The sequence below is a fragment of the Periplaneta americana genome, chromosome 4 (genome assembly GCF_040183065.1).
Source record: "Periplaneta americana isolate PAMFEO1 chromosome 4, P.americana_PAMFEO1_priV1, whole genome shotgun sequence".
In the NCBI taxonomy this organism is placed as follows: domain Eukaryota; kingdom Metazoa; phylum Arthropoda; class Insecta; order Blattodea; family Blattidae; genus Periplaneta; species Periplaneta americana.
The window spans coordinates 186,001,698-186,029,441 of NC_091120.1; the positions used below are offsets into that span (position 1 = coordinate 186,001,698).

At 36.3% G+C, this 27,744-nt stretch overlaps 2 protein-coding genes across 3 annotated transcripts in view; one reads left to right on the forward strand and one right to left on the reverse strand.

Annotated features, from left to right (window-relative positions):
• Window positions 1-27,744, forward strand: part of LOC138698523 (uncharacterized) — a 598,444-nt gene that overhangs the window by 217,138 nt on the left and 353,562 nt on the right. The gene's annotated exons all lie outside the window — the stretch shown is intronic.
• Window positions 64-25,946, reverse strand: Mp20 (Muscle protein 20). 2 transcript variants are annotated; one of them, XM_069824511.1, is made up of 5 exons: window positions 25,788-25,946; window positions 21,271-21,482; window positions 11,378-11,498; window positions 6,457-6,606; window positions 817-952 (listed from the first exon to the last, which is right to left on the reverse strand). In XM_069824511.1, the coding sequence occupies exons 1-4, from the start codon at window positions 25,815-25,817 to the stop codon at window positions 6,463-6,465; spliced, it is 507 nt and encodes a 168-aa protein (XP_069680612.1). In that variant the 5' UTR covers window positions 25,818-25,946; the 3' UTR covers window positions 817-952; window positions 6,457-6,462. The 2 variants fall into 2 exon arrangements, with proteins under 2 accessions (XP_069680611.1, XP_069680612.1); XM_069824510.1 differs by lacking the exon at window positions 6,457-6,606 and having other exon boundaries at window positions 64-952.

The window sequence follows — 27,744 nt, forward strand, 5'->3', positions numbered from 1 at the left end:
AATGTATTCCAAATGACATCCGTCATTCTTGCAGTGGACTCTTCAAATGGTAACACACAAAAGTTTCAAAATGCGATTTTTATTTCTTCTCTTGTACAGTCGATACAAATATAAAACAGTCACGATATCACAAAGATCTTACCTCTAGACAACATCAATACACACGTAATATAATGACTAGCAGAATTACCTATATAATTTTATGTACTCCTTGGAAAAAAAAAATAATAATAGGGCCAAATTATATCAGGATGTATGTAGTTAGGTTGAAATACATTGCAAGATGACAAGAATGTTATTCTTTCTTAGTCTCATCCTCAAGTTTCAGAGGGTCGATCGACTTTGAATTCTTACACGCTGACAAAAACAATGGCTGAAACGTGAACCAACTTAAAGTTGTTATATGAAGAGTTTCTCGTTCTATATTTAATGTAGTTTTATTACATTTTTTATTTTATATACAAAAATATTCACCGAGTGCATGAACAAATGCGCAGGCGTGGGGGACAAAGGAGTGCAGGATACGTTAGTACAAAGTGAACGGCCCTTTGCGTGTTTGGGGAGGGGGAGAAGGGCCGTCACGTTAACCCTTTATAGAGAAGTGATAACAACCGCAAGTAAATTCCATCAGTCAATAACCTCATAATCTGAAGTCGTGTGCTCAATTTGGTTTCCAAAAACTGTTTTGTTTCCGAGTGTCCGGCGGCGTGGGAAGTCTTTGCCCTATAAAGGGTTAGTTGAGGAGGTGGACGGGAAGGGTTCACTTGCCGAGCAGGATCTTGCGACCTGCGCCGATGTTCTGGCCCGCCTGGGTGGCTCCCTTGTTCTGGCCGGCCTGCAGGCCGATGATGGTCTCGCCTGCTCTCAGCTGCTCCTCTGTGAAGTCACGCTTGCACTCCTCTGCTGGCTTGGGGCCCAGGTAGGGTCCCTGCCACTCGGGGTGCCGGTATGTCTGCAAGCACAAAATGTACAAGTCAATGAGATTTCTCAGACTGTCGATTTATTTCCAGTTCTTGGTACACTGCGTTCAAAGATGTCTGATCTAGAATTTTATGATCGTGTAAGCCAGAGGTCTCCAAAAAGCGTATCGTCAGTCGTGCTCTCGATGCTGCCCGCCGAACACAGTGTGCTGTAAGGCTAGAGAAGGGGAAGAGAATCGTACCTCAACAGATGGGAGCGGTCAGTGGGGGATCGCGGCAACGGTCTGCTTATGTTTACAAATAATATCATCAAAAGAATAAGAAATATCATACGTTTGTATATTATTTTGACATACTAGGAAGCTGGAGTCCCTTTTGCTGCTATTGACACAAGTCATTGCAAATTCAACCTCTTCTGTTGTATGGTGCCTTTCAGTGCCTGGAAAAAATCTTCTCCAGTTATATTTTGTAATTACATCTAGAAGACATTCAGACACAGTAAAATGTTCATTAACTCCTCGAATGAAAATGGCTAGGTGAGCTTTGTCATTTCTATCTGTGCTTTCGTCCAATTCAAATGAGTAAGCTAAAAACTGGTTAATTGTGGTTTCGACTTCAGATTCAATTACATTTGGAGTCTTGAAATTCCTTCTCTGAACTGTAATTGGAAACAATTTAATTTTCTTAAACTTTGACTTTTTTCTGGACACAGTATTTTAGTAACGTCCTGTATGCACGATTTTACAAATGATTCTTCTGTAAAGGGCTTCATTGATTTTCCAATATTCCAAGCTAAAACATAGCAAGCAAGAAGCTTTTTTTGTTTAAGATTGAGAACACGTGTATGATTTGTGTTTGTATTTTCTTGTTTTATATTTATCAAAATATTTGTAGGCCTACGCATTTCACCTAAAATTAAACGAAAAACTATATGTTTGTCATGCGGAACTGAGTGTAAACGTATTGTATTATATAGTGATTATTATTTATAACCAACAGTTATACAGATAGTCCCAAAATAAATTATTTTCACGTGTCCAACATGCCTGTAATTGTATGATATTCTTTGTGAAGAATCGAGTATTTTCGTCGCATGTTGAATTTTAACACACCCTTAAGAATTTTCGAACAAATTAAGAATTTCACATTCTCCCCATTAACACAAAATATTTCTCTTCCCTTTCATCCTTGAATGTACTACGTCCATGATTAGAAGACATTGTGAAACGGTGAAACACTCCGACCAACACAATGATAATGGCAGTCCGCCACTGCTCTTCGTTTGCGCATAAACATTGAGTACAGTACAGGTGGGGATGGGTGAGGCGTAGCGCACTCATTACGTACTGGCTTCGGTTCCGTTCAGGGGCTTACTCGCGAGTACGGCGAGTACGGTTTTGGAGACGTCTGGATTAAGAAAACAGTGGTGCACAAACTTCAAACGGAACGTGAAATTTTATGTCGTTACTTTTATATAGCTGCTTTCTGTTCAATATTATCTATATTGTCTGTAAAACAAAAGTACTAACACTGATTTCTTAATATTGCACTTGTGTTTTAATCTTAATAACATAATAGAGAGTTAAGAAGGAATATTCCTTTAAATTCCATAGTAGTATAATATTATACTGTATTAAGTGGATGAAACACATCATTCATAAAGAAAGTGATATTCCAAAGAAAGAGATTGAGTATGACATGATAAGTTGGAATTGATATTAATGGTATCTTTAGCCTTATAAAAGTAATCAATAAACTAATCAAAACAATATTACAGTACAAAGAAAAGTTACCTAGGTACTGTATCTGTTTTAAGTGTAACTAATATTTCATAACAAAACTCTTATCGCATTATGCTTTTAAGGTGATATTTGTGAGCAACTTCCTATCATCAGAATATTAAATTATTTTCTCGAAATCTGCTGAAGCTATAGAGCTGACATTTCTACAACACATGGGCACGTATCTTTTGCTTATGATGTAACAGTAGTTGCTTTGTTAATTCATTTCCTTACAAGCAATTTCCATGCGAATATTTTCAAAATTTTCAATACACTATCTTCAGTAATACGTATATACGGTGTATTAGATTTACGAAAACATTCTGTAAGGCTACTAAATAAATAGGCCTATACCTGAAAATTGCACTTTTCTATACGAAAAGTTTAGAAAATATTTCTTTTGAATAAAAAAAATCAAACTTGTGAAAAATGAGCATTAAAATTAAAACTTACATTCTTATAATGCACTTATACTTCTCAGGCAAATCTAAAAATTAACATGAATAGAGTTTTAATAAGTTCTCTTCCCTTTATCTATTGAATCAGTACTGGCCATCCCTGAATATAGCTCGACCAAGCGGCATATACCCCCTCTTTCGTCTGTCTCCTTCCTTTCCGCTGTAAACCGCTCAGGCTCTCCTGGGCTCTAAAACGCGCGCTTGCTCCTTTGGGCATCAATTGACATGCCTGGTGTAAGCGAACTGTCTAACCATGGGCTAAGTCGGAACCAACATATAAAAAATTAACAGTTTTGAAGTAGTTCCGCTTGTTCGCAGTAGATGACACTATTATTGGGACGGGTAAAAAGTATTGAGGGCAATTATGATGTAGATTAAGTATAAATTATTCTCATAATTGATACTATCAACGGTTTCCCGCTTTTACAATCATTAGATATGGATGAAATTTTTAATTCTAAAATGTGGGTATTTTAATGTACTGTTGGCGACACTGACTGTTATCTTCGCCATCTATTCGTGCAAGAAATAACTAAAGAGCCACACTTACACGAAAAAATTTTCAGCCACTATCAATTAGTAGGGATCAGGTATATTTGAACACCAGTGTACCTCTCCCCTGACAGTGCAATTTTTAAGGGGACAGTATGGTTAAATATGATTTTTTTTTCCTAATCGATGCACAGTTTTCATTTCGAATGAAGAAATGTCATTGCTGCAGCGACTTAAAAGTTGAGATTAGATTTTGAAGGGAAAAAATGAGCTGAAATTTTGAAATAAATACTAGGGGTCTATGCCACTATTAAACTTTGCAACTTCGCAACATTTCACTTTTCACTTTTAAACTTTTGAAAAGTGGAAAGTCTTTCTGCTCCTCCATAAATTAGAGACTGTTTTGCACTTTTCATTTCAATTCTGCAAAGTCTTTGCACATCAGTAGTCAGTGAGGAATTTATTGTTGCTTTGACGAAAGAGAAGCTTCTTTTTTTAATAGGTCTGATTCTGTCAAGAACAAAATCTGTGAAAATATTCACAGAATTGAGACAAACTTAGGTTACGGAAATCTGTTTTACACTTTTTTTGGGGGGTACTCCGTCACTTAATAATAAATTTTCCCTCATCAAATTTCTTCTCCAAATTATTTCCAATGTAAAGCTGAAAACATACAGAATATAGTGAACTTGATCGTAATGGCAAAGATACTTGATTCTCTGGAAAAATCCCATTCACTTCTGAGGATATGGACCATTCCATTGTTACGGGTGTGGCATTTGCATTGCATTTTTTCTGCACACTATGGCAAATATTTAATTCAATAATAACAAAAATGAAAAACCATTATATGATATGCACTCTTGACGTTAAAATCTTACATCATTTTTTAATTTTGAAGAAATCTTTGCCTCAATTTTAATACTATTCAGGTTTGAAGTCTTGTTACAGGTGGGACCAAAAATGGACATCATGCATGACACAGTATAAAGTTTTATTGAAGTTTTGTGGAGTGATTGGTAAAAGAAATTCAAAATACTTTCAAATTGATTGAGAAGGAGTTGTACTTCACCCTAATCTGCATAAAATAGGAATCATAACATTTACATGCAAAATATAAATTATTGTAATTGTTGTCAAGAGTGGGATAGTCAAATGTCATAGGTGGGACATGATGTGAATTATTCAATTTATCTTCACTTATATGAGGTTCACTGAAATCATGAAACATGCAATTTCTCACACAGCCATTTCATTACTTGTTGGGGAAGGACATACACAATATTTGTTCATGCCTATATGTGAGACATCCAATTCACCAGTCTGAAAACTTTTCCTGGTTCATGAACTGTCCGCATGCACATTATTTTCACATCGCTATCATCATCTACATTACTTTGCATACTTATGATTTGATATTTAGTTTTTCTAGTCTTAGTAATAAATTCCACTAACACAAATTATAGTGGGTTAATTTCATGAGTTGCCGATGCTGTCGTTCCTGTACTATGTTCTTGTAGCTTTCTGCAATCGTCATTTTCGCATTTATTGTCTCTATTAGAATCATAGTAGGGCTTAAATACTTTGCGTTTCACTAGTCCTAATAGATACGTAAAACGAATAATTAATTTGCTAGAATCATAGCTCTTGAAATAATGCTTTCACTGCAGTCCGGTCGGTCTACACTGTTCATTTTCTAAACCACAGCAATTGATCTCTAAAAGTTCTATACTATTAGAAACAAGGTGCAGGAGTTTTTTGTTGATGGAAACTACGAAGAAACTAAAATTTGTATGAAACTTACATAATATGTGGCATTTCACTTGACATAGGGGAGAGTTGGGTAGTATCGGACATCGGGTAATATCGGACAGTGATGTTTCTTTCATCCACCACCAGATGATGATACCTAAGTGACATGGTTACGTTTCTGAACACTGCTACTACCATCTGGTGTAGATGAAGAAACATCACTGTACTACCATCTGGTGGTAGATGAAAGAAACATCACTGTCCGATATTACCCGATGACCGATACTACCCAACTCTCCCCTAAGGATATCCTTTGGTCGAAGAATTTTGATAAATTTATTTTGGCTGATGGGTGTTCTGTTTTCAACCATTGTATGCTTCTTTGTCAGTAACAATCTTCTGACGATTCCCTAGTAAACTATCATCTTGCCAGTTTTGGAATGTTCACAGACATCTTTGATACCAGGGGCAAGCCGATAGATATGATCTTGAGCATACATCTCCTGAACTTTGGAACTATATGTCATATATTGAACGAATATACTTTCTTGGCCCTCTCTTTTGCCAGAATCAGGTATACATTCCAATGTAAACTTCCTTACAACAGCAAAGTTTTTCCACAGAACGTGAGAAAGAACTATCTTAACACCACTTTACAAGTGCCTGGGGAGTTCTATCTTGTCCTAATTTAGAACAACAATGGACTTATAATCCACACTTGTGGAGTAACGATTAGCGCGTCTGGCAGCGAAACCAGGTGGCCCGGGTTCGATTCCCTGGTTGAGGTTTTTCCGGGGTTTTCCCTCAACCCAATATGAGCAAATGCTGGGTAACTTTTGGTCCAGACTCATTTCACTGGCATTATCACCTTCAGCTCATTCAGACGCTGAATAACCTAAGATGTTAATAAAGCATCGTAAAATAACCTACAGAAACAATGGACTTGTTTTTGTTTATTTAAAATATCATCCTTCTTCTTTTGCTAGTATTTTCTTTTTTGTTTTCAGCTCCTTCACATCTGTTTCCTTTTAATGCACTACTCGATTCTCTTACTTTTCTTCACATTTTTTCCTGCCGTCTTTTGTCCTTTCTTATCCTTTCTTTATGACTTTCATACTTCCTTTTATCTTCTTCGAGCCAGTTCTGTATTCTGTCAGCTGAAGTCGTTTCGTCCATATGTGGAAAGAGATGTCTCCATAAAATCTGTTACGGGTAGGACACACAATAATTACAATTAATCTCGAAAACTTCTTTGTGTATCAAGCTGAAACACTGGGTTCTTAATGTTAATGAGGACAAGTTTACTTATAAATAGCTTCAACTATCAGCTCCAGCTTTGTTTTTTCTAGAAACAAACTTTTTAAGTTATTTCGTCGCAGGTCGGACATTGAAACAAGCACCATAACATGCACTAATTTTAGGAAGTATGGCTACTTTTCAAAACAAAATATTATTGTGGCTGCAACAGTGGACTATCTTCTTTTATTCAGCACAATAACATTGCAAACAAATGGAATGAGGAGCTTTATACAGTGATATTAACTTTACAGTACAAAATCTAGTTCAGGCCTGCAAATTTCCATTACTCTTTTTAAACCGAATTTCTTGATGGATGGTGAACTGATATCCATATTTCTTCTTTCACAGATAACTTCAGCGTTTTCTCTTACAGAATCTTCAAAATTCGATGTTATATAAGATGTTTGAAAATTCTGGGGTCAGGCCCACTTTGTCATGGAATGGCCCAGCTGGTTTAATACATTGAAGAGATGTTACTTGTATCAAAGGACGAAGACAAAATGGTGGACACATACATCTACTATGGAGTTATGACAATGGGTGGTGATGTAAAATATTATATTTCTTGTGTAATGTGCAAGTGCAAAAAATTTTAAGTTTCTTTACAAAATGAAGAAAATATAAGCAATTGAAGTGAAATCCGTTTTAATGTTGAATATGGAAGCGGTGGTTTTGCATTAATTTTTTTTAGGTTTTTCTATATTATATTATCCATCCAATAATAATAAAATTTTGAGATAATTTAAACAATTAATATTAATCGATTTATTTTGTTGGTTCTTATGTTTGTAATATCTACGATATTTTTAATTGTAGTCATACTTCCGAAAAATCTTAGACTTATGTTCTTTAAATGTCCCCACAAGTAAAAATCACACAGTGTGAAATCGGAAGAGAGATTTGGAATTTTATCTATCTACCCTTTTCATAGTATGGGGCTATATCGCTGGGAAAAGAAATATTGGGTACCGGTATAGTAAATTGGAAATACGATAACAAACATTTGAAACATGTACTGTTCAGAAATCATATCGTATTCAGGAAGCTATTCATGGCAGTAAAAATGGACGAAATAAATTATAATTAGTGACTGACCGCTAATATGCTACATCTTTTGTATAAAATATAATTTAAAAATTTGAATATATTATTTTCTATAGTGTTATTTAAGACATCGTTAGAGCAACGATTGAGTGTAGCATTTGGAAACAATAGGTGATGATAGATTTCCCAAAATGCGCTATAATCGATAGAAAGGGTAAACAGACCAAGAAGATAAAGAAGGAAATGGGTGGACCAGGCTAAGAGGGACGACGAAAGAAGAGAAGAAGAATGTCATGAAGCAGATGCAACTCAACTGTAGAAGAATAGGAAAAAATGGAAACTTATAAAAAATCTCGACCCTCGAAAGAGGACATGCTGAAAAGAATTCTTTAATAAATTAATGTTAAAAATTATTTCTCTTAAATGCAGACAAAGCAGGGAAATTCCTCGAACTTCAAACCCTTTGCTTATGCAGGTAAATCCACTTTTACTTTCTCTTTTTAGTGGGTTATTTTACGACACTTTACCAACTGCTCTTGTTATCTAGCGTCTGAATGATATGAAGGTGATAATGCCGGTGAAATGAATCAGGGTCCAAGCCGGAAGTAACCCAGTATTTGCTCTTAATGAATTGAGAAAAAACCTCGGCAAAATCTCAACCAGGTAACTTGTTTTATCTAGGATTCGAAACCGGGCCCGCTTGTTCTACTGTCAGATGAAATAATGTTACAAATTATTTCTCTTAAATACAGACAAAGCAGGAAAATTCGTCGAACCTCTTCAAACCCTTTGCTTATGCAGGTAAATCCACTTTTACTGTCTTTTTTTAGTGCGTTATTTTGCGACACTTTACCAACTGCTGTGGTTATCTAGCGTCTGAATGATATGAAGGTGATAATGCCGGCGAAATGAATCAGGGTCCAAGCCGGAAGTAACCCAGCATTTGCTCTTAATGAATTGAGGAAAAACGTCGGCAAAATATCAACCAGGTAACTTGTTTTATCTAGGATTCGATCCCGGGCCCGCTTGTTTTACTGTCAGATAAAATAATGTTACAACTTACATCTCTTTAATAGAGACAAAGCAGGGAAATTCCTCGAACCTCTTCAAACCCACTGTTTATGTAGGTAAATCCGTTTTGTGCTATCCCTTTTTTTTTAGTGGGTTATTTTACGACGCTTTATCAACTGCTGTAGTTGTGTAGCATGTGAATGATATGAAGGTGATAATGGTGGCGAAATGAGTCCAGGGTCCAACGCCGGAATTTACCCAGCATTTTATCTTAATGAATTGGGGAAAAAAACCTCGGAAAAATCTCAACCAGATAACTTGTCCCATCTAGGATTTGAACCCGAGTCCGTTCGTTTCACGGTCAGGCATGCTAACCGTTATTCCACAGCTTTTCAGGGAGAAATGATGATGATTATGATATATTATATGGCTAGTATTAGGCTCGAGTTGTCTTTTACCAGATACTGAATTTCATAGGAAGCCTAGATCATATATGTAACAGATAACTCCTCGCTACGTTAAAATCGGCAGCACTTTGAAGAGAACAACCGCCAGGATCGCCACCCGTCCGCCGTAAACGAACACGAGATGGCAGCACAGTCGCTAAAGCAATTCAAATGGGAATTATGACGTGACTCCTTATGTAACAACTAGATGGCAGCGTAGTAAACCTGACAAAAGTTGTTAACCTCAAAGCCCGACATATCTGTTACATATATGATCTAGGATAGGCAGCCAAGTGGTACACGGAATAGTTCTGGAAATTATGACAAGTTCAATCCGTTCCTTAACCTGTCACTGTAACTAGAGGGGACTGTTGCTCCTATCGTTATTGAAAATAGTTTATTGACCTCTTTTATGAACTGCAAAGGCAAATCCATGGCAATGAGATATTGATTCGACGAAAAATGAAAATACAGTGGAATGGAAACGATAGAAAACTTACCACACAGCCGAATTTATAACGACAACATCTAGTTTTTGTACTGTAGATTGAATCCAGAAAGAGATTTATAATAAACAACGCGACTGTTGGACAGATTTACATCACATGCTTCGTTTTTCTTTCTCCATTTTAATATTTAAATAGGAAATATCTGAATTTTAACAAATTTCGATCAGGCCCCCTTGTACTATCGATACTTAGCGCAGCACACTAGCACGCACTATCGGATGCAATAGAGAACCTCAATTATTTTATTATCTTTGGTAATGAAGTAAAAACGAAACTGTGACGTAGCTGTGTAACAGTTATACTGTTATACACGACGTATGTAGTGATTATTAGTAAGGAATTTAGCCTACACGCGACTTATAAACGAGCTATTCATTGTATAAGTACAAGACAGTTAAACGTCTGTATAAGAGTTTTTATTAGTAAGACCGTAAGTGCAGAACGAATAATCTCACCTTAGTAAGATAGATAAATGAACCAAATAAGGAATGCTTCTTGTGTCCAATGCAGAAAATGAAAATTTATCTTATTATTGTGATGCATTTTAATAATTGAATATGAATCCAGGAAAATAAATTGTAAAATGGGTATCATTTTCTTAATGATAAAGGGATTTTTTTTAGAAACGCTTAAAGGAACTGGGTAGTGATGCCTGTGCGATAAAAAGTTTCAATACAAAAGTTTAGTTCAATATTTCTGGGCTTCTAGCGCTTAAAATGGAATAAAAATTTCCAGGCTTATACAATCAATCATTCTGAATTCAGTGGTATAAAATACAATTTGTTTGTTTCGTATCCAAGTGTAAAAGAAAGGCCCTAACTGATAAACTGTTTTCCCACTTTGCTAAGTGTACCTCATTTTACGAGTGCACATTACTTGCTACAAACTTCACTCATACACCTTGTATTTTTTTAAGTTATCTCATAATGTATATTGTAAATTCTAAAGCAAAATTTAGTTAAATATTTCACCCGTAGTAAAACAGAAAAAATATTGAACTTTGTTTAACATTTTTTAGCTTTTTCAATGCATATATATATTGTTTCTCGTGTTTTGTGTGTGATATTATTAAACCCGTAGGTGTACTATATAGAACATAGGCTGCAGAAAACACTGTAAAAATTTCATTTAAATTGATTCAGTACTTTCAGAGAAAAATGTACTTAAGTTTGAAAAATGTCAACTTATGAAAAAGTGAATTTTAAATTTAAAGAGGTAATTTAAAAGGCTTATCTGCAGAAATACCCTCAAGAGCAAGTTTTGTACTTTATTTTAAAACACAAAAAATCGGATTTTTGGCCCCTAATCACTACCTGGTTCCCTTAAGACGAATATTTAGTAGGTTATTTAGCCATTCCGTATCAACAATTTCTTAGTGTCGATGAATTGATGATAGCGAGATGATATCTGACAAAATGAGGCCAAGAATTCGCCATAGATTACCTGACATTCGCCTTACAACTAGGTAAAAACTCAACCAACTCCCGAGCGGGAATCGAACTCAATATTATTTCGGATCATTAGGCAAACAGGATACTATCTGAGCTACTCTAATATTATGGAAGTATATTTGTTATCCAAGTCTTTTGTAGTGATATGCCTATTTTGATAGTTTCACTATTTCTCTGTTTCTAACCGATTGTGATGTGCCGGGAATTTTCTTACCGTTCTGCCAAGAGCGAAGAGTGTAGTTGTAACCTGGGCAATGTCTTTCTTCTCCCAGAGGTCCACTGTCTGGAAAACGTCCACATCAGCTACACCGTAGTTCTTGAGGGCCTGCTGGAACCTGAAACAAAGTCAGCTTTTCAGTACCCTTTGAAATGAATTATTAGGATAGCTGGAATCACATACATTATATAGGACTGATTATATCGAATTTGTTTACTAATCTGAACAGTAGCGGCTGTTCTTAGAGTGTTAAGGTGCTCCAGTACAAGACAAGGTTGTGAGGTTTTTTCCTCAAGATTCTCTCGTTTTTCCCTCGTAATTCCATCAATACTATTCAAATTTTCCCTTTCATTATCATCTCCGTTTCTTAAAATATGGCGTCACCTCTGTTTATGTGACGTCGGAGCTACCAGCCGCTGCTTATGTTCTTCGTAGTTTGTTCAGAGATTGATAAATGGCAGTGATAGTGAATTCTAAACAACTAATACGTACGAAGAGGCTCCAGACTTGCAAAGATTCTTATTTTCTGCCTTTCTCTTAGTGTCCAAATATGATCCATATATCTTAATGTCGCCTATCATCTGATATTTTCTTCTCCCGTTCACCATTCCTTCCAGTGCATCCTTCAGTGGGCAGTTTCTTCTCAGCTAGTGACCCAGCCAATTCCTTCTTCTCTTCCTGATCAGTTTCAGCATCTTTCTTTCTTCACCCACTCTTTCCAACACAGCTTCATTTCTTATTCTGTCTGTCCATTTCACAGTCTCCATTTTTCTCCACATCCACATTTCAAATGCTTCTAGTCGCTTCTCTTCACTTCGCCGTAATGTCCATGTTTCTCCTCCATACAATGCAACACCATACACAAAGCACTTTCACTCACATTTTCCTTAGTTCTTTTTCCAGAGGTCCGCAGAAGATGCTCCTTTTTCTATTAAAAGCTTTCTTGGCCATTGCGATCCTAATTTTGACTAACCTGGCAGCAGCTCATGTTACTGCTTGTAGTACACCCCACGTATCTGAAGCTGTCCACTTGCTCTACTGCCTCATTTAGAATTCGCACGTTTAACTTCTTTATTTTTCTTCCTATGACCATGGTCTTCGTCTTGTTTGCATTTATCTTCATCCCATACTGCTCACAGCTGTCATTTAGCTCCAGTAGCATATCTCTTAGTATCGTCTCCTCTTCTGCTAACAACACTATCATCAAAAATCTTATGCATTTTATTCTTCTTTCTCCTATTGTCACATCTCCCATGTTATGAAAACAGTTCTTTATTAAATTTTCCAAGTAGATGTTGAACAGGGTAGGAGATAAAGAGCATCCTTGTCGGACTCCTCTCCCTATTTCACTCCTTTCTGACATTTGTTCTCTTATTCTGACTTTGGTTGTTTCATAATATAAACGTTGTTGTTGTTTAGTCAACTGTCCGAAGACAGATCTGAACCTCGAAAGTGACACCAAGAAGGCACCACTTATTAGACAACTAGGTCAGGAGATAATGGGGTAGGGTGACCAGTTCCTATTAAGGTTATGATGTTTAAATAGTCTGAACAATCTGTAAACCTTCGCTAAATGAGAAATAACGATATAGAAATCTAGAAATGAATTGTTGCAATATGTGGTATAGGCCTTCAATTTATATGAGAAGTAACTACGAAGGAAAACGAGCCTGAAATGAAAATGACCTCAATGACCGCAGCTGCCGAAGCAATGCGGGGAGACGGGATATAAACACAGATCTGAAGAAAGACCCACAGTTCTAACAATAGTTTTACGATCACTTGCGAAATGGCTGACGCTGGAACAAGAAATAAATATGGGAAAAACCTACTGTTGAAGTAAGATATTTTGAAATATAGAAAAGAATTTGGAGGTTTTCCAATTTTGTGACAGGAGCGCAAATCAGTGTATTGCGTGTGGAGACCGAGTGTTGGAATTTCGTAAATATATGAAAATGGGTCACTGAGTGTTATAAGTTAGGAGGAGTATTTTGTTTTTATCTGCCTGGTTACCGTGGTTACGTAAAATGAGAGCTATAAGTAGAATGGTGTGATAAGTGGGATTAGATCTGTATCTGAAGACTTATCTTAATGATGGTTTTTCAATCATAAATCCAACTTTAACTTACTGGGACTTGAACCTGAATCTTCGGCGCGTAAATCTAAGGGTCTAGCCATTCTGCTAATAGTACAATGATGAAAAGTTATTACGTTTTTACATAAGTGTGCAGCGTTTTCGTTCATCATAACATTGCGTTGCTACGAGATTGTTTACCGTTTGTCATTTGCCATTATTTTATCTGTAGTGTTGTGCCTGTATATACGCCATGAATGTTTGCGGACTTGAAGAAAGTTTTGCTATTTATCAGTGGCGTAGCGTCAATATAAGCTAAAAAGCTCAGCTTCCCCAGTTAATAATAATTTCATAATAAACCTGCAGTTTATGAACAAAATTATTTATTAATTTTAACAGAGTTTATATTTATGCATTAAATATTGTGATGCGGCAGCTCAGGATGATTTGTGATGCAGCAGTAAACAAGAAGCCTGCACACACCAGCTTCCAAGCAGACTGGTTTCTTAACTATTCTTCTGTGTAACCAACTCCGCAGATTTTTCATCCCTTTCTAACTAAGCTACCCTAGTCGCAAGGCTCGCGAAGAAGCTAGCTTTAACATTTAAAATAAGTAGTTTCCGCGTTTTCCCTTTTCGTCAGTTGTGTTTAGTTGAATTGTTAGTCTGCATTGTGGCTAATATAATAAATAATGAGCGAAATAACAGTTCCTGACACTAATTTACTTCAATTTTTTTAGGACAATTGTATTATCAAAACTGACTTACGAACAGAAGTGTGATTTAAAAAACAAATGACCGACTCCCTTGCTGTCAATGAAGGACAGAACCAAAAGACAGACGCATACTTACGTAATTATACTAATATTGTGATTTCTCTAACTATGACAGGGAGTGAGCTAATGATATACGTATACGTGTCTATTTGTTAGAGATATGTGTAAACCGTGAAATCATATTTTACTACGTACCATTTGAGGTCATGCCTTACTGGTGTTACTTACGAGGTTCCAACCAATCTTCGGATTGCTGACTTGATATTGACTATTATTTATTTTAAGACTATATTTTTGCAATACGTTTTCTCATACGTACATGAAAGACAACTTGAGTTAGCTTCCCCTGCTCAAAATTTCATGCTACGCCAGTGCTATTTATAAGCTAAAGAAGCCGGAGTGTGAAATATAAAAAACAAACACTTCTGACAGATTCTGGTGTTTGAGTTTAATAGATGAGCAAATATAGCGGTCCTTCGTTACTGTACAGCAGTGGCAAAAAAAAAATCGGACCGACCCTTGTAGCTGATTTCAGTGTCTTGTTCACTCCAGAGCACGATAGACTGGTAACTAAGACTTTCGTGGTTCGAATCCTGCCTGGGTAGGAAACTTTTTTTTTTGTTCCTTATTCAAATTTATTCCTAATACTTTTCGATTGCTGATAAAATTCATGTTCTGGGAATAATAAGTTAATTAAGTAGTAAAATGTCGCTGCAATCGCTTTTTTTTTTTCTTAATCGTTACCTTCAATATTGAATTTAAAAAAATTTTTGATTAAGAAAAAAAAATATTTCCTGAAGGAATAGGTAAAAGATCCTGAACTGTGTTGCTGATGTAAGTCTTTAGAATATGTCTATAACAGAATCATGCATATATTTAATTAAATATAGATTTTATTATATAAATGCTTTACGGTTGTAAAACACTAACGCAAATTTGATATCATTTTTACAGGTAATTATTAGCCATTTTAATATTTTGAACAGTGTTTTACAAAGTGTAATGCACGTATATTAAGCATGAAAAGTTTTGTTCATTGAACTTTTATAGTAGCTGAGCTATAAAAAAATAAATTTCACTAACTTTTTGCAGGCCAATGATGTACTTTCCCCATTAATATCATCTGAATAACTTTGTTTCTAATTCATCTGAAAGCTCTTACTCGCCTAGGACATTTTATTTAGCTTCCAATTCTTTGTCTGTGTTTAATGGAAGTTCATACCCAGAACATAATGTTGGATTGCATGTAATTTTGTATAGTCTCATTTATATATCTGTTGGTATTTCTCATTGTAAAAATGTCATTCAATCTATTGAATTTGTTAATTTTATCGACAATGTACTGTATTTTTTAATAGCTCTAGAAATAATATTACACGTAGGGGAGAGTCGGGTAGTATCGGACATCGGGTAATATCGGACAGTGAGTTTCTTTCATCTACCACACGATGATAGTACCTGATTGACATGGTTAAGTTTCTGTGATGTCGCATAGAGAAACGTAACCATGCCATTCAGGTACTACCATAAGGTGGTAGATGAAAAAAACGCACTGTCCGATACTACCCGATGTCCGATACTACCCGACTTTCCCCTATGTCTGAATATATCAATCTTCAGTTTCATTTCCCAGTTAATGTTTGTTTTGAATAATTTAAGTCGTTTTCCTTCACTTCCATAGATTTTATTTTACCACTTGAGTTGGTTATACAGTGTGTTACAAAGATTATGTAGAACTTGTTGAAGGAAAATGAATGGTGACCCCCACCGCAAAGTATGACAGAAGTGATTAATGTGATGCGGTAATTAAAACAGTTACGGATCTGCCCAATTGAAAGTAGGACTAATTGTCGACTTTGAAAGACGTCACAGTAAGCGTCCAAGTGAACAATGTAAAAGAGACGAGCGTTGTCCGCACAACTGCTTTGTGAATTGAGTGAGAAGTTGGCAACCAACTCGCCTTCACCGTGAAATAATTGGAATCTTTACAATCTACATGTTTTTGGCAGTCTGTGTTGTTACTATCATGGTTCATTCATGGAGGACTTTATAGCTGGTTCAGAATTTCAAAGAGAAGGAAAACATACATTATACAAATTATAAAAGTCACAGTCCTAATTTTTTTTTTTGTTACCGTTTCTTTATTTTAATTATGTTATTTGTTTCATACTGCATTAAAATTTTCTGTAAGTGTCGCAGTTAATATTTTTTCTGGTATTTAACATAATCTTTTCTTCTCACCTCTAGTGCTAGGAATATTCTTGACTTATCATGCATTATAATTTTCAACGTTCTTATAAGCCTGATTTCTTAGACCGGGTGCATACAGAATCAGACGCGGCGCGACGCGACGCGACGAGACATTTTCTCTGTTGGTACTTGTCTCCCATTGATTTCTTATGATGTGAGACGCACAGAATCAGACGCGACGGGACGGTCGCGAGCATACACGAGGAGGCACGGAGAGACAACATCGAATGACTGCTAGAAGTTCGTCGCGAAAAGACTGTCTGATAGCTGTAGTATACTGCGCATGCGTTAGTAGTGGCTATGATTGCACGCTTTCACTATCTACAAATACTATTGTTGTGTAGTGCACATTATTCATAATAATAATGATAATAATAATAATAATAATAATAATAATAATAATAATAATAATAATGATTTATTTTAGCTGGCAGAGTTAAGGCCGCAAGGCCTTCTCTTCCACTCAACCAATAATAGAGCTCGATGCGGTTAAATTAGTTGTTTCAGTACAGGAAAGATACTTTCTGTACAATCTTTGAAACAATATCACGACAATAGTGTGGTTTCTAAAAAATATGTGAGAAATTACAAATGAGATGAAAGCATCACGTTAATAATTATTATCATCATCATCATATTTCAGGCACGAAATTAGGCCATTGTTGGCCTGTTTCGGTTCCAGCTATACAGGATCCAATAGACGTTTCTGTGGACGTGCAGGTCGTCGTCGTTGTCCTTGAGGGTGGTATTTTAGCATTTCTTGGGGTGTCCGGCCAGCTTCCATACGAGAAATGTGCTCAAGCTATCTGTTTTTGTATTCTGTAATTTTTTTTTTCTAATGGTTGCATGTTGAGTTCCTGCAATGTATCCTCGTTCCTCTTGTGGTCCAGAAGTGTGTATCCTGCATTGCGTCGCAGATATTTCATTTCAGCTGCTCTTAATCTCCTGATATCTCTTTGTTTCAGAACCCAAATTTCGCATCCATAGAGGAGAGTTGGTAGTGCAGGGGTTTTATATAGCTTTATTCTGGAATGTTTCTGTACTAAACTTGGTTTTAGGGTATGGTTTAGCAGTCCTAATATTTGTAAAAATTTGTTAATTTTTCTGCTTACATCATTCTCTCCTTCGTATGATATATTACATCCTAAGTATGAAATGGAATTTATCTGTTCTAAAATCACATTTTCAACAACAATTTTGCTTCGGATTGGGTTTGTACTTTCAAATGCCATTATTTTTGTTTTGTTTTTTTTTTTCTGGTGAAATCTTCATGCCATGTTCTTGTACGATTTTACTTAGTTTAAATATACCCATCTGTAAATTTTCTTCGGAGTTTGCAACTAATACTTGGTCGTCCGCAAAAAGAGTTGTGTTTAGTCTTATGGAACTTTAAATTTCAATTCCTAATTTGTACTCCTCACACCAATGGCGTATTATTTCATCCATGTATATATTGAAAAGACTTTGTGACAATGGGCAAACTTGTCGTACTCCTTAATAATTATTAATAATAATAATTTGTAGTAAGTCTACTTCTCTGCTCTATACTATTACTCATTATTGATTTAATATATTATTTTTCTTAATTGTGAGTCGTGAAGTAGTCACAAACATATAAAATGACCTTTGTGCTGTACATTAGTAGTATTTAATTTTAAGACTCTTTCAATCGTATAGATTTTTAGGCGTATTAAGCTTCATTAGAATAACCAAATACAATAGAATTTCTCATATAGACAGTCCTCTTTCATTGACGCCATTTTCTAGCCTAGGCCAGTTTTCCAAACCCACACAGCCAGTAAATGAGTTGTCGCGAGCAGACAGTTTTAAGCTGTCGCGAGGCGTCGCGTCTGATTCTGAGTGCACCCGGCCTAAGAGAAACTCTTACAAAATCAACAGGTAGAAAACTCGTTGAAAAATCTTACACTGGTATGTACTGTAAAAGAAAGCTTAAGTAAAAAAATAGCTGTCAATAGAAACTGCAAATAGCTCCAAACTATAGCTTACTAATTTAATTAGCAGAACTGTCTTTATCGCAGCCGCGGCGAAAATGCGACTCACGAGCACATTGTGGCTCGCAGTGCTTTTCTCTCGATTCCTACCTACGTACAACCCTCACCCTCTTACTCACTGGAGTCAAACTCCGTTCTATTTGTATTTGTCTCGGACCTGCGAGTGGCGTATCGTCGCAATGTCTCTCTCGAAACCATGTACCTCTATAAAAAAAACGAAAGTTTCAAGTAGGATGGGAGGATGCATTCTTTTGCTTACAATATGATGAAAATATTAAATGTATGATTAGTTCACAAATATTACTAGGAAAACGGTTGTATAACATAAAACGGCATTATAAGTTACTACATGTTACTGATGAAACATTAAAAAGTTAAGTGTTATTATTATTATTATTATTATTATCATCATTATCATCTCTGTACATCGATTCTTTTACAGCAGATGTACGAATAATGCGGTTAGATTTTCAATTTAAACTCACAGATTTACAATGTGACGTTAAATGAAAGCTAGATGTAAGGACTTGACAGATATTGAACTTTTCAAATCTTTGGAAAAAAATAAATATTTGAAGCTTCGTTCTTTCGCTTGCTCTGTTGAAGCCATGTTCGCTGTAACTTACGTTTGTGAAAAATTATTTTCAACAATGAAAATAGTAAAAATCAAATTTAGATCACGACTGACAGACAAATACCTTCGTGATCAACTACGATTGGCAGTAAGTGACATAATTCCTGATTTTGAAACTTTGTCGCAGAGACATTCTGAAGACAGTTAATTTTAGGTTGTGATAATGTGTCCTATGTTTTCTTGTTCATTTCTTTCTTCGTTACACGTCCTAAACGACTTCCCCTTAGGTTCTCCGCCTCCCTCCATAGGTGCTATGCACGTTGCAGCTTACACAGTGGCTCGGCGCACCATGGCATTTTCGCCACGGCTTTATCGTATTGCATTACTATTCGAAGATATTGCAACATTCGAGGGCTGCCCAGAAAGTAAGTTTCCCTGGGGGTGTTTACAGAAAGAAAACAGAATTTCATGGAAAGATTTATTGGAACACATACAGAAATTGTTGAGCTATTTTCGACATATTCCCCACCGGAATTGAGACAGTTCTCTTACCATGGGATCAACTTTTGTACCCCTATGACGTAGAAGTCTGCCGCCTGGGATCGGAACCAATGTGTGACAGCCGTCTGCACCTCCATGTTGATTCCACGGTATGACAAATGTCTAAATAACGGTAGCGAATATGTTTAAAAATAGCTAAAAATTTGCTGCATCTGTCCGAATAAGCCTTTCTATTAAATTACGGCCACAGGAAAACTTACTTTATAGAGGCACCTCGTACAATTTATAGTTGACATTGATATATTGAATACGTGGAAGAATTAAATCCAAAATAAAAAGTCACAGGGGATTCATGAAGTCCCTATAATTATTTATGTGAAACGTTTATGTTGTTCGTGAGCATAGTTAGGATTGTAAGAATGTTTTAAATTTGAAATAGAATTTTGATATGTCTTTTCCTTCCTGTCTTTATACCACCCACTTTTCAATTTAACAAGACGAACCCTTCTCGTTAATTATTTCGTAATTGCATCCTCATTCTGAGACGTAGTCTCTGGACAATGCAATTGATAGTCGACGCCAATGAGTTGTTTGAAAATTATAGTGAATAGTAGAGAGAAATAATGTATTTTGTATCCATTCTGGACTTATTACTATTTTTATAATTAGACAATGTTAACTATTTCTGTCTTTAGACTTCCCACATTTATTAATCACCCCCATTTGTGTACAAATATTACTTATTCAACTAAAACAAGGTTGAAAATTTAATTAATATTTTATATTTACTGTATATATTCATAGCCTGAGCGGAATAGCGCGGTTCTTATCGCTTGCGTGACGTAGCGAGCTTGTATGATGTCACCATAGTAACAGAAGTGATCAGATTTCTCGAATGACAAAAGCATTAATGTTTCATTTTAAAATATATAGGACTCTAGGAAAATATTTATTGTATACTTTTCTGGTTTTCGTAATCGTAATGGGAATCTCTGACATGTTATATTTTGCTTAAGCGCATGCGCCAGATGGTTATCTTGGCCTTGATCAATGTAAAATGTTGACACTGCAGGAGAAGATTGTAAGCGTGTTGTGACTAGCCGAGTTGAAGTCTGTTACGTATGTTTAGTGTCGTTTTAGAAAGCAATATGGAAATTAACCTCCAATATAGAAAACATCCGTTTCTATGGTAAAAAATGATAACATGAGGAAGTTCCTTTTTGTTTTGGGTATTTTTATCTGGAACTCTATACTTAAATTGTAACAAAAAGTAACAATTACATGTCTAGTCTGGCTAGTCTTCTTCAAAGATAATACAGGGTGGGCCAAAGAGGTGTTATAAGTTATATGGATATGTCGAGGTTACGGTTTTTGCTATTATAATTATTTTTGGGTATTTATTTTCACTGTCAATTCTCAAGGATGCAGCTCAGTTAGTAAATACCTTTAACCTGGACGCCACCGTTCTCGATGCACGCATACATCCATAGAATCGTGTTCTCTATGACTCGGTGATACATAGAGGCGGGCACGGATTGAATCCCACGGCGTGATGTCGGGAGATCGTGCTGACCATAGCAAGTTCTTCCTTATAATGTGGTAACATCTTTACGGCCCACCCCGTATAGCAATTATTCAGAACAAGACTTAATTTTATGTAGTGTTCATTTGTAACTGTTCGCATCTAGGCTATATCGTACTCACACATTGATGTTCTCCATCATCTTGAACTGTCCACCAGATGTGTTGATCTTTGGGATGCTGCCGGGACAGATCTTATTCATGAGTTTGCAGAGGACTTGGCCGTCGCGGAGGACGTCTTCATACGCTTCTCCGGGGGGGAACTTCTCTCCTAGGACAGCCTCCATCCATTCTTGAGCCTCCTTCTCTTGCTGTGCGTCTCGCTTTCCAGCCAGCTAGCACAATAACAGAGAGCTACTTTAATATCATGATCTATCTATCGAAATATGTGCAGTATTGTAAATTAAACTAATAAGTAAACATTTTCACGGGGGCAGATAAAAAAGTTTTTGTTTTTCCTTCCACCATGTTAATAACGTCCAAACAAGTACTTGTAGAAATTTTGGCCACTAGAGAACAATTAAGACAGGCGTAAAAAATAAATTTCCTTAGGGCCGTTTGCAGAAAGGAAACACAATTTCATGGAAAAATTTATTGGAAAAGACAGCAATTGTTGAGCTATTTTTTAACATATTCCCCACCAGAATTCAGACATTTGTCATACCGTGGGATCAACTTTTGTATTCCTGTGTCGTAGAAGTGTGCTGCCTGGGATCAAACTCAGTGTCTGACAGCCGTCTTCACCTCTCAATTCCGGTGGGTATAATGTTCAAAAATAGCTCAACAATTGCTGTCTTTTCCAATAATTTTTCCCAGTGAAACTGTGTTATCTTTCAATTAACGGCCCCTGGAGAAACTTACTTCTTACGGCCCTCGTAATTGTAGTCGAGTGGCCAAAATTTGTATAAGTACTTCTTTTAATATTATTAACATGGTGAAAGTAAAATAATAAACTTTTTATCTGCCCCATCAGAATGTTTGCTTGTAAGTTGTTGTAGGCCTATAGTGTCAATTAAAATTTCGAAATCATTCATATACAAGGTGGCAATGAAATAATCCTGCCGATTGAAAGGGATGATAGTGTACCTACAATTAAATGAATAGAAAACCTATATTACTTTTTATGATTAAATGCACCGTTAATTAGAAAATTAAGTTGAGAGATAGTCTGGCAACATCTCTTCTCGTAATACAGATGTAAGAAGATACCGAACACAGGTCCGTCTCTGTAGGTGAACTATTCCATCTTACTCCCTGCCAACAACGTTGCAATCTGCTCGCGTCGTTCAGAGGCTTGAAATTAATGGTTTTAAATTAAATTTACACAAAACCGTCAACGCTATTTAAATACGCCAGAGGAATAAATTATTCTTTATTGAGTTTTCTATCTAAATGGACAAAAATCACGACTCTTGTAATGAAGATAAATTTTTACTAGGCGAGCATTTTCTAATTCTGTCACAATATGAGAACCAATTGAACTGATATTACTGTTTATTTTCTTCTACTATGTCGGAGTTTATTCGATGACTTAAACGTGCGAATCCTTAAAACGGTCTTAAGAAGTGCTTTTGAGGAACTTCAAACTGCGGAATTTTTTTTATTTGAAGTTCAAATCTCATTACCACATTTTAAAATTATTTTGGATGAAATGCAATAAAGTCATCATTTTCCTCGGTTATCATACCAAATTTAGTCTCAATCAGTGTTATTAAGAAGATGTATAATAAAAATTTTTTCAGTGTTATTAAGAATATCTATAATAAAAATTTTTCCAATGTCCTGAGAAGATTTAGAATATTAACTAGTTCTGCGAGTGCTTCCTTATTCCGGAAACAATGATTAAAGAAATAAGTTACAGTAAATTCTTTTACTTCGAGGCCACGGACCTATATGCCCTTCCTCATAAGTTCCCCTTTTTTCTAACAAACAATTTAATGTCCTAGTTCAGAGTCTATAAAATTATGAAATACATGTGCAACGTCACTCATGTAGTCGCAATGCGAAAGGACAGGGAACCTTTCAATTTGCAGATTCAGAATTCACGGCGTCTCTCCTGGCGGCCTTCACCTGCCTTGTCATCGAACAACAGGCGACAGAGTCTTCTCGATTCCTCCTGCACTGCGAAATGACACAGTACATTTCAATGTGCAGATTTACACCAGCCATTTCTTCCTCGTCCCGTCCCGTGATCACTTTGATCACATTTCCGTCCCCCTCGCGTATGTGGTACCTAAGAGGTTACGTCCATTTTCGGTTTTCCCCTTCAAAATTTTCTAGAGCTCCTTCAGTGGAGCAGCGTAACCCGGAGTGAGACTAGTGGCCAACAGGCTTGGAGCTCACATATTTAGTTTCTTGCAGCCCCGAACCCCTTGCAAGGACGCGTTTTACGTACCTTTTAAATTTGTCCTCCCAATTCACCTCTTTCAATTCAATTTTACTTCGATATTTTCAGTATTTCAATATAGAAATAATTATAATTATCACAATCATACTGCATGAATCTATTTCACTTACTTACTTCAAAATTTTATTTCAGTTAAATATTTCTGCATACAAATCATATTAAATCAACTGCGATATTTCACATTTTTATTATATTATAATAAATTGTTATTAATTTCTTAGAACATTGATTCAATTAACATGAAAGGGTTGTTCACAATGGCTTGAGCTGGCATAAACTGAAATGAATAACTGAGCAAGTTACGTATTAAAAGTCGGGAGATAGACGAGTCGTTTGAAAACCAACAAAGAGATGGACTTATCAGGTGGATTGTATTATGCTTGAATAGATACAATTAGACAGCTCATCAGAATGAATGCACTCTTTGTTTAGTGACGTACTTGATTCTCACAATGAATTAAGTAAGATGATTGCTTATCCCTATTGGACCATGTGTTTGATATCAAGCACATACTATGAAATATCTCGTTCGTAAATACATGATTCAAATAGGGTTACTTTAATGTTTATAGCATCACAAATCATTAATATTTTAGTAAATAAAATATCCTATTAATACTAGTTTTAAAGGAAGATTAACAATTGTATATTATCAGTTATCTAAGACTACAGCTCATCTTTTTGTAAAATGCAGGACTGGAGTAAATTTATTTATACCAATACAACACTAAAAATAATTGATATTTGAGGAGGTCAGAAGCAAAGGGATATAAGTGCACTTAAGTTACTTGTGAGAAAATGTGGTTGAAAGTGCTTAAGATTTCGTAAATTCCGTGAATTTTTTTATTTCAATTTTAGTGTGTGATGTGGTTAAAAGATGTATCCCTTTGTCACTAAAATCTTAAACGTTTTAGTTTGCCCTAGATGCACTTAACTCATGTTCTTAGAAATGTCACTTGTACTCCTTTGCTTCTGACTCCCTCATTTGTCAAATAAAAGATCTCTTTTATGCAGTTGTTCTATGGTGACTACATTACCAGAGAGACTTCCTAGTTGTGGAGTCTAATCATACAGAGATTACAATTAAAGAAACATATTTTGAAGAAGTACTGAGATAACAATCAACAAAAAAAATTCAAGTTAAACGTTATTTTAATTTGTTACTTAAGAAAACTGTACCAAATACAATGTTATCTTGCGTCAGTGGCATAGGTGACAGTGAGGAGGTATTTGAACGAGATGAGACCATCATGGATTACCTGACATTTGCTTTAAAATTGAGAAATACTTTGGAAAGTACCTTTGATTGAGGTTCTGGCTGATACGTACACCTATTATCAGGCAGTACATCTCACTTCACGATGTGTCAGAGGAAGAACAATTGTTTGTATGCATCTGAAGTCTAACTAGTGTAATATGTAGCTAGTCGGAGATGTATGCATTGAAAAGAGAAAGGAACTGACCACCCTACCCCATTATCTCCTGGCTTAGTTGCCTCATAAGTGGTGCCTTGTTAATATCACTTGTGAGGTTCAGATCTATCTTCGGGCAGTTGACTAAATAAAAGAAAAACTCTAACAGATAATCGGTCCAAGTGGGATGTGAACCCACGCTCCAACGCAGTCTCTGATCATAACAGCTCTCTGTCCCCTGAGGTACGTCGGAGTTTATACGGCAGAAAGGACTAACTCCTTAAATTAAGTCTTTAGAAAGAAATCCTCACAAAAGCAAGATGTGTCAAACAGAAGACCACATTCTTCTGTTGTATTGTGTACGAATTCGCTCAATATTTAATTTGAGCCACCGGCGTAGCTTAGTCGACTGAGGCGTTTGCGTACCGATTTGAATCTTCGCTTGTGTGTGGGTTCGATTCCCACTTAGGCTGATTACTTAGTTTGGTTTATTCCGAGGTTTCCCCCAACCATAAGGCGAATGTTAGGTGATCTATGGCGAATCCTCGGCCTCATCTCGCTAAATACCATCTCGCTATCACCAATCTCATCAACGTTAAATAACCTAGTAGTGATACAGCGTCGTTAAATAACCAACTATAAAAACATTTAATTTGATTTTAAAAGTGACTTTTACTTCTGTTCTCTGCCTTTTAATTTCGAATAAATATATTTTTTTTACATTAGCGTAAGTCCAAATGCTTTCACTACTAGTAACTGGAAAATCTTTTCTTGAATCCGTAACGTCTGCACATCAATAGCTAATAACACAGGCTACTTACCTTGGCCCTGACTTGACGTTCGAGCGACATGTTTGTGAGTTTGGTGAAGCGGAGAAGCTGAGGGTGAACTTCCCTGAAGCAGATGCTTATCGGCACACACACACACTGGTGCCAATATTAGCCGACTGTCCCGGTTATATAGGTGTTCATAAGTTGCCCCTCCGTGTCCCCTCCCCACTTAGCATATCCCACGCTCTTCACAGGAACTTCAAGAAGTTTCCACTGCACCCCTCCAGTTCTCTCCTCCCGCCATCCCTATCCGTAGGGACCTCAAACATAAGATTTTTCAAACCAGGAATCTAAATATAGTACGATTATTCAGAATAAGTTTTTGTGGAAATGAGTGTCTTCGATTTGGTGTCCTCGTCTACTATTGCGGCCCACGTGTCTGGCGTTAGATCCACTTGAAGTATTGTTGGCCCCCCTCGGTGACATTGGTGTCAGTTATAACTTTGTGTCCAAGACTCCTGACGCCCCCTGTTGCAAGGAGTTGGCTTAGTAGTGTCCAACATTACCTTCTTTGGCTTTCTTTCCGGAAACAGAGAAGACGTGAGGGCTTATACAGTGTGTTCCATTTATCTTGCTCACTCAAATTTTTCTTTTATTAAACCCCAAATGACAAATTTTTCAGACAAAAGTTAAGTACAATGAGGAATTAATACTATGAGTATATCTTTCTTACAACCTTGTTCATTGAGGAGATACGAGTAATGACTTAATTAATTTAACTGGCATAATGTACATTTCATTCTATGAATCATTTCATCTCTTCAAGATCTGTTTAAAAAAAATGTCACAATATATCATTCTGATGAACAGAACATTGAGGTATACAGAGTATTTAAAAAAATATGGGGCATAATTTCAGGTATGTATTTCCCACATGTAGACAATCAAAATAGTTCATTACAACATGTGTCCGGAAATGCTTTATTTCCGAGTTATGGCCTTCACAACATTGAAATTCACCGGAACGTTTTTCTTTCCGCAGGTCGTTGCCGTCAAAGGAGACATTAAGAGGGCACTCTAACAGTTCATTCCGAGGCGAAGGTTACATTCAGTACTTGGATCGAAGGTTTCCTGATCGATGGATAGGTAGAGGTGGCCCAATTGCTTGGCCTCCACGCTCACCTGATCTGAACCCTCTCGATTTCTACTTGTGGGGCCATTTAAAATCATTGGTTTATTCGTCTCCGGTGCCTGATTTGGAATCCCTTCGGAATCGAATTGTGGCATGTTCTGAGGACATACGCAATACTCCTGGAGTTTGGGATCGTGTTCGCAGGTCAATGAGACAACGATGTGAGATCTGTATTCAAGCAGGAGGTGGACATTTTGAACATCTTCTGTAATGACAACGACCTGCGGAAAGAAAAACGTTCCGGTGAATTTCAATGTTGTGAAGGCCATAACTCGGAAATGACGCATTTCCGGACACATGTTGTAATGAACTATTTTGATTGTCTACATGTGGGAAATACATGCCTGAAATTATGCCCCGTATTTTTGAAACACCCTGTATAAAGAATATGGAATTCTAAGTGTACACCGCATTGTAAGGAAACAGAGCATTTTCGAAGAAAATATCTACCATCTTCTATGTTTGGTCGGAATTGGGGTTCCTTTGCATGCCTTGACCTCATGGGGAATAGAGAGTACGAAGGAAAGATTGGAATGTTTCTCTTCAAGGCGAGGAAGCTTAGAACATCAGCTGTTGAAGTTTATGATGCGAACTGACGAAGGTATTACACGGATAATGACAACTATTGAATTGTACACTTTTATGACTGTTAATAAGTTAGGTTAGGGTATATGATATAATGTGTTTTGTATGTACCACTTGCATGTTAATCTTTGTATTTTATATATTGGTTGGATTTTAATCTTAGTTGAGGGTGGAGCAGCCTAAAAAGTAGGGCCTGTTTTGCTAAACACATACTGTCAAAAGACTCGTGCA

Coding starts and splice junctions, on each gene's coding strand:
- Mp20 (XM_069824510.1), bottom strand. CDS start 25,817: ATGTCGCTCGAACGTCAAGTCAGGGCCAAG. Junction 11,499..21,270: donor ATGATGGAGAACATCAATGT/GTGAGTACGATA, acceptor ACTTTGTTTCAG/GTTCCAGCAGGCCCTCAAGA. Junction 953..11,377: donor TCTTCGCTCTTGGCAGAACG/GTAAGAAAATTC, acceptor TTGTGCTTGCAG/ACATACCGGCACCCCGAGTG.